This window comes from Trachypithecus francoisi, unplaced genomic scaffold (genome assembly GCF_009764315.1).
Source record: "Trachypithecus francoisi isolate TF-2019V2 unplaced genomic scaffold, Tfra_2.0 Lachesis_group11, whole genome shotgun sequence".
In the NCBI taxonomy this organism is placed as follows: Eukaryota; Metazoa; Chordata; class Mammalia; order Primates; family Cercopithecidae; genus Trachypithecus; species Trachypithecus francoisi.
Window position 1 is genome coordinate 24,414,027 of NW_022681456.1, and position 11,820 is coordinate 24,425,846.

At 47.5% G+C, this 11,820-nt stretch overlaps 1 protein-coding gene across 3 annotated transcripts in view; it reads left to right on the forward strand.

Annotated features, from left to right (window-relative positions):
• The window catches only part of SVOP (SV2 related protein), a 112,202-nt gene extending 106,661 nt beyond the window's left edge, over nt 1-5,541 (forward strand). For 2 of the 3 annotated variants that reach the window (XM_033220723.1, XM_033220722.1), the window contains one exon: nt 1,180-3,038. In XM_033220723.1, the coding sequence (XP_033076614.1) occupies nt 1,180-1,386 (207 nt within the window). In that variant the 3' untranslated portion in view covers nt 1,387-3,038. Of the gene's footprint in view, nt 1-1,179 lie in introns of all 3 variants that reach the window. The other variant, XM_033220721.1, reaches the window with a different exon arrangement.
• The last annotated feature ends 6,279 nt before the right edge of the window (nt 5,542-11,820 follow it).

The following is an 11,820-nucleotide window of genomic DNA, read 5'->3' on the forward strand; positions in this document are numbered from 1 at the left end:
TGTAATCCCAGCAGTTTGGGAGGCCGAAGTGGGTGGATCATTTGAGGTCAGGAGTTCAAGACCAGTCTGGCCAACATGGTGAGACTCCGTCTCTACTAAAAATATAAAAAATTAGCCAGGTGTGGTGGCACACTCCTGTAGTCCCAGCTACTCGGGAGGCTGAGGCAGAAAAATTGCTTGAACCCTGGAGTCAGAGGTTGCAGTGAGCTGAGATTACACCACTGCACTCCAGCCTGGGAGACAGAGCGAGACTCCTATCTCAGAAAAAAAAGAAAAGAAAATGGAACTCAGTTCTGCCATGTGGTTTGCCATATGCCAAAAGCTAGGAAGCTGGCACAGGCACTGCACTATTTCAGAGGAGAGAAGAGTTATAAGGAGCCCAGACTCAAGCTTAGCAGACCCAAGTTCAAATCCCAGCCCCATCCTTATTATGTATATGAACTTGGGTAGGAACAACTTACCCTCTTTGAGCCTCAGTTTTCTCCTTTGTAAAATGGGGATGAAGTACTTAGCTCATAGGGCTGTGGCATAGCATCTGTGTTGGTCCGTTTTGTGTTGCTTTAAAGGAATACTTGGCTGGGCACGGTGGCTCACACCTGTAATCCCAGCACTTTGGGAAGCCAAGGCAGGTGGATCACTTGAGGTCAGGAGTTCAAGACCAGCCTACCCAACAAGGAGAAACCCCCGTCTCTACTAAAAATACAAAATTAGCCAGGCGTGGTGGCGCATGCCTGTCGTCCCAGTTACTTGGGAGGAGAATCGCTTGAACCTGGGAGATGGAGGTTGTGGTGAGCCAAGATTGCACCATTGCACTCCAGCCTGGACAATAAGAACAAAACTCCATCTCAAAAAAAAAAAAAAAGGATACTTGAGACCAGGTAATTTATGAAAAAAAGAGATTTATTTGACTCACGATTCTGCAGACTGTACAAGCATGGCACCAGCATCTGCTTGACTTCTGGTGAGGCCTCAGAAAGCTTTTACTCATGGAGGAAGGCGAAGGAGGGACAGGCGTGTCACAAGGAGAGAGAGGGACAAAGGGAGAGAGGAGGGAATCACCGGATTCTTTTTAGCAACCAAGTATCATGAGAGGCCTGATGTTACTAATACTATTTGATGGTTGGCGCTGTCTGTGCTTCAGAAGGGATACTTTCACCGAACCATGTCTCCTTCCCCTAGGTGATGCTGGAATCCTCTGTGTACCTGACTCTGGCAGTTTACAGTGGCTGCTGCCTCCTGGCTGCCCTGGCCTCCTGCTTTTTGCCCATCGAGACCAAAGGCCGAGGACTGCAGGAGTCCAGCCACCGGGAATGGGGCCAGGAGATGGTCGGCCGAGGAATGCACGGTGCAGGTGTTACCAGGTCGAACTCTGGCTCTCAGGAATAGTGACCAATGGGGGACTGTGCTGGTCTTTGAGGCTGCAGAGCTCGGGGGGCTGGCGGGCCCCAACTGGGGCACTGATTGTCACTGCCGACATCAAGAACTCACCCAAGAGTATGACCTGGACCAACAGGGTTTTGTGTCTTGAATCAGTTTGCTCATCTTCATTGAGGTCCACCCAGGGATGGGGGGATACTTGCTCTAGGGGGTTCTCTGTGTATGTGGTGAAAGGTTTGTTCATAACCTATGGATCTACATGGGAAAACTACCCATATTAGGAGGGTCTGGTGATGCCAGCAACCAATCAGACACCATCCAGAGTCACCTGGCCACACCCTCAGTGAACAACCAAAAGATTTATCTGTAGATACCATCCAGGCTCAGGCCCATGTGACACCTGCTGTCCACCCACCAGACCTGTTCAGTAGGTTTCCCCCACACCCACCGCCCCAGGCTTTCTTCTTTGAAATTACAGGTTATCTAGGTGTGGTCTGAGCAGCTATTTCCTGACAGGAGCACCCCTGTTTGCCTCCCTAGAACCTGACCAGTGGATTCTCTGGCAGATGGACATGGTGCATTCAAACTAGAGCTACGTGCCCCCACCCAGCCCCCTTGGGAGTTGCCATTGTTGGCACCAAGAGATCCAGATGTGTCCCTGGGGACAGCTGGACTTGCACCAGGTGACCTCAGAATGCTGTTACCCCCTGGGAACTGAGGACTGAGGCCAAAGTGAATCAAGCTCAAGCCAGAGCAGGGGCCTCTCCTTCTGAGGCAGCGAAGGCCACGGTTCCAGCTTCTTTCCTGGCCTCCTCCTTGGTCAGGTTGAATGGTGTCTTTTTTTTTTTTTTTTGAGACAGAGTCTTGCTCTGTCACCCAGGTGGGAGTGCAGTGGTGCAATCTCGGCTCACTGCAACTCTGCCTCCCGGGTTCAAGCAATTCTCTTGTCTCAGCCTCCCGAGTAGCTGGGATTACAGGTGCTCACCTGTACTTTTTAGTAGAGACAGGGTTTTACCATGTTAGCCAGGCTGGTCTTGAACTCCTGACCTCAAGTGATCCACCTGCCTCGGCCTCCCACAGTGCTGGGATTACGGGTGTGAGCCACTGCACCCCGCCTGAATGATGACTCTTGAGGGGAAAAAGTTTACTCAGGTTGCAGGTACAAAATCCAAAATCCAGGGCTTTGGGTTTTGTGCATGGGTAGATAGCTGAATGGGCAGAGAAACCAAAAGGATGCTTCACCCACCATCTCATCCCATGGGGATCAGGGGACCAGGATTCCCTGCTGTGAAGCTGCTCTTCTGTCCAGGGCCATCTTGGTCATTACCCAAAGGCAGCCCCTGGGGTTCCATTCATGGAGCCTGCTGTGGAGTGGAGAGAGGTGGGAGGACTCAGGTGTATGAAATGTATATATTTTCAAAGGAAGAGGAAGGAGGCCAGTTGGTTTTGAGTTGGTCTCCGCAGGCGACATCACTTCTGGGATTTGGTTTACTGGAGCCTTTTTTCCCCATGGTGAAGGCAGGGGACCTAGACAAGGAGGGAGGAAGCTGGCAGATCCCATCAAAGGCCAGAGCAGACTGACCTACTGCTTGAAGTAAACATTGCAAGGAAGCCAATTTGTGCGTTCATCTCTTATTAAAACATGTCAGTGATGGACATTGCAAGAGCCTAAGTTGATTCATTGTCATCATGTCCTAGTGACAGTCCAGCCTAACGGCCTACCTACCTTTGTTCATCGAAATTCATCTCAATGCTTTAGTATGATAATCTCCTTTCCAATGAGTGGGGAAAGATGCACTGTTGGCTACCAACATTGTGGCTGTGCCTGTTGGAGACAACACTTTCCTCTAATAGTGTGCAGGTCATGATGGGGGACTTCCTCCAGCTCAAGTTCTAGATCAACTGAAAACAATACTGTGTCTCTAAAATATGGGCTGCAGCCCCCTCGACCCAGGCAGTTGGAGAGGAGACAGCTTGGCAGATCTCTGTCTCTCTCTGACAACCACATTTCCTTGAACCACGTGTGGCTGTAGCTCTAATTATTTCCAGACAGCTGAGCTTTCCTGGGTAACACAGAACTTGTGCTTGTCTCTTTTGCCTTCCGGCTGGTCAGATGCTGCTGGATGATCATGTCCATTCCCTCACCCTAGAATAACCCAGTGGAGCTGGGGGCTAGGTGGGGATAGAGTACTTGGTGGGCAGGAATATTTCCCAGAGACTAGGGTAAAGGGGTTTACAATTGAGGCCTTTCTCTATTTAAGAAAGTGAAAGTTAAAAACTCTCACTGGGCGCGGTGGCTCACACCTGTAATCCCAGCACTTTGGGAGGCCGAGGCGGGCGGATCACAAGGTCAGGAGATCGAGACCATCCCGGCTAACATGGTAAAAACCCCGTCTCTACTAAAAGTACAAAAACAAAAAAAATTAGCCGGACATGGTGGTGGGTGCCTGTAGTCCCAGCTACTTGGGAGGCTGAGGCAGGAGAATGGCGTGAACCTGGGAGGCGGAGCTTGCAGTGAGCTGAGATTGCGCCACTGTACTCCAGCCTGGGTGACAGAACAAGACTCCATCTCAAAAACAAAACAAAACAAAAAACAACAAAAAAAACCTCCTTGCCTTCTGAATAGCCTGCCCTTTTCAAAAAATCAATATTATCAAATGACACAAGAGCTATCACAAAAGGCACCCCAACCTCTGAATATGTGAGACCTTTAGCTGAAGACATTTGTATCTAATTTTGAACAATCCTATTCAAAAAGCTCCTGTTTTCATTAATGGAAATGCCATGTTTCTCTCAGAGTTAGGAAAGATCTCAGAAAGTGACAAAATATATTTAATGTAGCCAGAGCTATGTATTTCTGTCTTTCTCTTACTTCAAGTATTCTAAAAAACATATAACAGACCTTGGTGGTGTTCACAATGGGATGAAACAGTATCTTAGGAATTGACTTTGAAATGAGTATGAATATTCATTGTTTTTAATATAATATTAAGCAACAGAAAGCCTTGAATGATGAGATCAAGAGTCTCCCCTCCCATTACTTTCAATGGCAAAAAATGTAATTACTTTTTTTTTTTGAGACCGAGTCTCAGCTCACTGCAACTCCACCTCCCAGGTTCAAGTGATTCTCCCATCTCAGCCTCCCGAGTAGCTAGGATTACAGGTGCCCGCCTTGATGCTTGGCTAATTTTTGTATTTTTAGTACAGACAGGTTTCACCATGTTGATCAGGCTGGTCTCAAACTCCTGACCTCAAGTGATCCGTCCACCTCGGCCTCCCAAATGCAATTACTTTTGCACCAACCTAATAACAGTAATCCCAGTCAATAGTTGCTTAAACCATTAGAACCAAAACCACGCAGAGATCAGAGAAGGTTCAACATGTAACAATGTTATCAAGAACCCAGCTTCTTTTTGCCTTTCCTTGTCACCATCCTCGGCATTTTGGCCATTTGACCCTATGCTTGAAACCTCATGGTCACAAAATGGCTGCCCCTGTGCTGGACATCATATTTATTTTCAAAGAAGGTAGAATGGGAAAGGAGCGGTCATGAAACGTTTTCTTTCAGAAGAGTCTGTTGGTTTTGGTTAGAAAAGGAAGTCCCCCGGCAGATTTACCATTGCTTCTCATGTCCATCCCAGCACGAGTCCTGCTGTAGGGCTGGAAGGAAGGGCCTACCAGCACCAAGGGATACCCACAGTCTCTTGAACACAAAATTGGGATTCTGTTAGCACAGAAGAAGGATAGCAATGGCTGTTGAATGGGTGATGGTTGCAAGGAGCCTGACATGGATGTGTAGGCCACAGAGCTCTCATCAGTGCTGTTTCGTGGCCAGGAACAGAAATTCTACTCAGGGTAATTAAAATTAAGGAACAGAGCTTTATTATAAGACTGGGATCAGTAGTTAATTTCCTACAGGGGAAATTCAGGGAATGTAAATCAGTGAAATGGAAAAGGTATAAGGACAAGAGAAACGCCAGCGCTGTCTACAGCGGGTGGCCACAACTCCCAGCTGATGCTGTTCCACCATGGGTCCAGTGGGACCAGATCTTCCAGTGTTCAAGAGAGGAGTCTAGGATTTTCTGTGAAATCTCCAAATATTAGTATATTTGATCAGAAATGTTCAAATGATGTGTGAGTTCAATAAAATGCATCTGCAGTGCAGCTTTGGTTGATGGGCTGATGGTTTGTAGCCTCTGACGGTTTAGAGAGATTGCATAGGAATAAAGCACAGTCTGGTGTCATTCAGTGGAACAGGGATCTGGGGAACCACCAAGGCCTAAGACAGCTGCCCCTCTGAATCTGTAGCTCTTGTTTCTGCCCTTTTCTGCCAGAAACGAGTCTGGCTTCCTTCTGTTTCCTCATGGCTGCTGTGTATGCACCATCGTGCACAGGGCCTCATAACTCAGCTCTGCAAACATACCTGACTCAGCTGCTCAGTGCCCCGCTCCCAGATCTTCAGGAAATGAAGCTGATTGGCCCAGTTTAATGTTGGATTGAGTCCTGGTCCAATTAAGTTGGGTCAGGAAGGAGTGGTGGAGAGGTACAGACACGGCGGCATTGGCCTGCCCTTTGGCAGGGTGGCACAGACAATTGCTGGTATGCCTGGAATCTGCAGTGACATGTGCATACACTCTCAAGTCTGTTCATCAGAACTCTCTTACAGATCATAACATGGCAAGTCGTCAGTATGCACGGAATATCCAGCATGTACTGGACATGATATTCAACACTGAGGATGCAAAATATCATAAGACATGGTCCTGGCTGGGTGCAGTGGCTCATGCCCATAATCCCAGCACTTTGGGAGGCTGATGCAGGAGGATCACTTAAGGCCAGGAGTTTGAGGCTGCAGTTAGCTTTGATCGCAGCACAGCATTCCAGCCTGAATAATGGAATGAGAGATCCTGTCTCTTAAACAAACAAACAAACAAAAAACCCGGGTGCGGTGGCTCATGACTGTAATCCCAGCACTTCTGGAGGCCAAATGGGAGGATTGCTTGAGCCCAGAAGTTTGAGACCAGCCTGGGAAACAATTCCACTCCCAATAGCATCAAAACAAGTAAAATACTTAGGAATAAATTTAACAAATGCAGTGTAAGACCTATAAACTACAAAACATTGCTGAAAGAAATTGAAGATCTAAATAAATGGGGAAACATTTCATATTCATGAATCAGAAGACCTAAAATTGTTAAGATGACAGCCTATACTCTCCAAAGGGCCTATAGATTCAACACAATCCCTATCAAACTCTCTCAGCTGACTTTGTTCTTTTTGTTTTTTTGTTCGTTTGTTTTTTGTTTGTTTGTTTGTGTTTTTTTTGCAGAAATTGTCAAGCTGATCTTTTAAAATGTATATATTTGAGACAGAATCTTGCTCTGTCACCCAGACTGGAGTGCAATGTTGCGATCTCAGCTCACTGCAACCTCCGCCCCCTGGGTTCAAGCGATTCTCCTGCCTCAGCCTCCCGAGTAGCTGGAATTACAGATGTGTGCCACCATGCCCAGCTAATTTTTTGTATTTTTGGTAGAGATGGGGTTTCACCATGTAGTTCCTGCTGGTTTTGAACTCCCGGCCTCAAGTGATCTGCCAGCCTCCGCCTCCCAAAGCACTGGGATTACAGGTGTGAGCCACCATGCCTAGCCTGCCAGGCTGATTTTAAACTCACACAGAAATGAAAATGACCCAGAAGAGCCAAAACAAAAATCCTGAAAAAGAGGAACAAAGTTGGAGGACTCACACTTCCTGATGTTAAAATGTACTACAGGCCGGGCGCAGTGGCTCATGCCTGTAATCCCAGCACTTTGGGAGGCTGAGGCAGGCAGATCACGAGGTCAGGAAATCGAGACCATCCTGGCTAACATGGTGAAACCTCGTCTCTACTAAAAATATTTTTAAAATATTAGCTGGGCATGGTGGCGGGCGCCTGTAGTCCCAGCTACTTGGGAGGCTGAGGCAGGAGAATGGCGTGAACCCGGGAGGTGGAGCTTGCAGTGAGCCAAGATCACACCACTGCACTCCAGCCTGGGTGATAGAGCGAGACTCTGTCTCAAAAAAAAAAAGTAATACAGTGCTACAGGAATCAAGACAGTGTGGTACTAGCATAAGGCAGATCCATGGAATAGGGTCCAAAAATAAACCCATATATTTGTTTTTATTTTTATGATGGAGATAGCATCTTGCTCTGTCATCCAGACTGGAGTGCAGTGGCATGATCACAGCTCACTGCAGCCTCGACTTCCCAGACTCCAACGATCCTCCCATCTCAGCCTCCCAAGTAGCTGGGACCAAAGGTGTGCACCACCATGCCCAGCTAAGTTTTGTATTTTTGGTAGAGACAGGGTTTCGCCATGTTGCCCAGGGTGGTCTCGAATTCCTGAGCTCAAGTGATCCGCCCACCTAGCTCTCCCAGTGTTGGGATTAGAGGCATGAGCCACTGTGCGTGACCAAACCCATACATTTACAGTCAACTGATTTTCCACAAAGGTGCCAAGACGATTGAATGAGGAAAGAATAGCTTTTTCTAAATTCATCAAGCTGCCAAGAATTCACTGAAAATCTGGTTGCAAAGTGCCTTCAGGACAGAAGTAGCAGTGTTAGGCAAAGGAAAAGTATAACATATCCTCGAATAACAGTTATTTTGTTACAACCTTGATGAGAAAAAAAAATCAATTCTGGCAGGGGCCACTGTGTGGAGCTTGCACATTCTCTCCACGTCTGCAAGGGTGTTCTCAAGGTATCCAGTTTCCTTCTACACCCCAAAGATGTGCATGTGATGTTCATTCCTGTTTTTATTTTATTTTAATTAATTTTTTAGGAGACAGAGTCTCGCTCTGTCACCCAGGCTAGAGTGCAGTGGTGTGGTCTAGGCTCACTGCAACCTCCGCCTCTCGGGTTCAAGCAATTCTTATGCCTCAGCCTACCTAGTTGCTGGGATTACAGGTGTGCACCACCATGCCCAGCTAATTTTTTAGCAACGACGTTAAGTGAAGACTTCCTGTATAGAAATCAACCACTACAAAATCTACAGAACTATGTGGGTTGCAGGATTTCCCCATGGTCCTTTTATTCTTAATTTTAGGATACATTTTCAAGGAGGTTCTTACCATTTGCAGAAAGAACAAGAGGGTTATTTTGGGTCTGAATGTGGAGTCTCCTGTCCCCATACAATTTTGTGAGTTCACTATATACTCAGTCCTATAGGATTTCTACTGACGGCTAGCCTTGGCTGGCAGGTAGGGATCATTCTCCCTAGACCAGGTGTCCGTAAAGTTTTTGGCACCAGGGACTGGTTTCGTGGAAGACAATGTTTCCACAGATGGGGTGCTGTGGGGGGCAGTGGTAGTTCAGGCCTTAGATTTCTCATAAGGGGCCAGGGGTGGTGGCTCATGCCTGTAATCCCAGCACTTTGGGAGGCCAGCGTGGGTGGATCACTTGAGGTCAGGAGTTCAAGAACAGCCTGGCCAATATGGTAAAGACCTGCCTCTACTAAAAATACAAAAATTGGCCAGGTGTGGTGGCACACAACTGTAGTCCCAGTTACTTGAGAGGCTGAGGCAGGAAAATCACTTGAACCCAGGAGGCAGAGGGTTCAGTAAGCTGACATGAAGCCACTGCACTCCAGTCTGGGCAACAGAACCAGACTCAGTCTCAAAAAACAAAACAAAAAAACAAATTCTCATAAGGAGCACACAACCTAGATCCCTCGCATGCACAGTTCACAACAGGGTTTGCACTCCTATGCTGCTGAGCTGACAGGAGGCGGAGCTCATGCGGTAACGCTCACTCACCCACCGCCCCGCCCTGCTGTGCGGCCCAGTTCCTAACAGGCCACAGACCATTATCAGTCCACGGCCTGGGGATTGGGGACCCCTGCCCTTGGGGACCCCTGTCCTACAGACTTTTAGGTTGGGTAAAGAAATCACATTGGTCAAAAACTAAATGCTGGGTCTTACTCCAAGCACCAGGAAGTGCCCTTGACTTGGGAGCCTTGTCAGAGTCCTCTCATCTTGGCCCAAATGAAACTATGAGGAAGAGAGAGCTAGTTCCTTCCCCGTGTGCTTACAGAGAGAGTTGAGGAAGAGGCCCAACCCATCCCTTCACGGCTACATATTCCCCACCCCTCCACCACCCCGCGCCCTACGCCCTCCACAATTTGGATTCAGTCTTGTGTGTAGTTGAAAGTGAAGCACTGGGCCTGGTGTGGTGGCTTACCCCCGTAATCCCAGCACTTGGGAGGCCGAGGTGGGCAGATCACAAGGTCAGGAGTTTGAGACCAGCCTGACCAACATGGTGAAACCCTGTCTCTACTAAAAACACAAAAATTAGCCGGGCATGGTAGTGTGTGCCTGTAATCCCAGCTGCTTGTGAGCCTGAGGCAGGACAATTGCTTGAACCCGGGAGGCAGAGGATGCAATGAGTCAAGATCACACCACTGCACTCCAGCCTGGGCGAAAGCGCAAGACTTCATCGGGGGCAGGGAAAGAAAATGAAGCACTAGAATCGCATAGTTTCTAAGCCAGAATCTCCATTCTATCCCATCCCAGCTATTGACTTCAGGCTGCCTCGTTCTTTTTTTTCTTTTCTTTTCTTTCTTTCTTTCCTTCTTTCTTTCTCTTTCTTTTTCTTTCATTCTTTCTTCTTTTTTTCTTTTCTTTCTCTCTTTCTCTTTCTTTCTGTCTCTCGCTGTCTTTCTTTTCTTCTTTTTCTTTCTTCTTTTCTTTTATTTTTCCTTTTTCTTTTTTGACGGAAACTCACTGTGTCACCCAGGCTGGAGTGCAGTGGCATGATCTCGGCTTACTGCAACCTCCACCTCCTGGGTTCAAGCGATTTTCCTGCCTCAGCCTCCAGAGTAGCTGGGATTACAGGCATCTGCCACCATGCCCGGCTAATGTTTTTATTTTTAGTAGAAACAGGGTTTCACTGTGTTGCCAGGCTTGTGTCAAACTCCTGACCTCAAGTGATTTACCTGCCATGGCTTCCCAAAGTGCTGGGATTACAGGCATGAGCCACCGCACCCGGCCAGGCTGCCTTTCTGTGCCTCAGTCTTCTCACCTATGAAATGGGATAATAGCTACCTCATGAGGCATGTGTAAGGATTAAATGAGCAATATTTTGTAAGAGTTCGCACAAAGTATGGTACCCAGATTGAATATATTAAGTTTTAGCTATAATAATAATTACTGGCTGGACGGGGTGGCTCATGCCTGTGATCCCAGCACTTTGGGAGGCTGAGGCAGTGGATCACGAGGTCAGGAGTTCACGACCAGCCTGGCCAAGATGGTGAAACCCCATCTCTACTAAAAATACAAAAATTAGCCAGGCATGTTGGCGGGCACCTGTAATCCCAGCTACTCTGGAGGCTGAGGCTGAGAATTGCTTGAATCCGGGAGGCGAAGTTTACAGTGAGCTGAGATTGTGCCACTGCACTCCAGCCTGGGTGACAAAGTGAGACTCCGTCTCAAAATAATAATAATAATAATAATAATAATAATAATAATAATAACTGTTGTTGTTGTTGTTGTTGTTAGGACGGATGTCTACCTTAAATCTCGGCTCTCTCACCCTACTTAGCCTAGGCCTGGTCAGCGCCATGGCAGATGCTTCATGAAACAACCCTCATGGAAATGGCATGGCATGGCAAGGGCCAACTGAGACCTCTTCACAGCACACAGGGGACTCCTGGGCCAAGATGCATGAGGCTTCCTAGGCTCTGGCCTTTCACCGAAACCCAGACAGGTGAAAATTCAGCCTTGGAGGCTGAGGCTGATAATTAGGGATGAAGATGCTAAGGGGTCTCCTCGGCTCATTTAAGGCTTTCAAAAACACCTGGGAGCTTGTTTGTCATTTCAGAGAGTGCCAGCCCAAAGACAAGAGAGATGTTAAATTGCCCCCCAAACAAGGAGCATGCTTGATGAGTTTAGTTCTTGCTATTGCTTAAATGTCCCTGCCAAAACTCACGTTGAAACTGAGTCCTGAATGTGGTGGTTTGGAGAAGTGGCACCTTTAAGAAGTGATTGGATCCTAAGAGCGCTGCTCTCATAAATGGATTAATCCATTTATCAATTAATGGGTTATTAGGTTAATGGATTAGTGGGTCATCTTGGGAAGGAAACTGGTGGCTTTCTAAGACAAGGGAAAGAGCTGAACTAGCATGTTAGCACAATCAGCCCCCTCACCACGTGATGCCCTGAGCCTCCTTGGGACTCTGCAGAATCCCCACCTCTGCACCAGCCAGAGAGAAGGTTCTCACCAGATGTGGTCCCTCAATCTTGGACTTCTCAGACTCTATAGCTGTAAGAAATAAATTCCTTTTCTCTATAAACTCCACAGTTTCGGCCAGGTGTGCTGTCTCATGTCTATAATCTCACCACTTTGGGAGGCCAAGGCAGGAGGATCACTTGGGCCCAGGAGTTCAACACCAACCTGGACAATATGGCC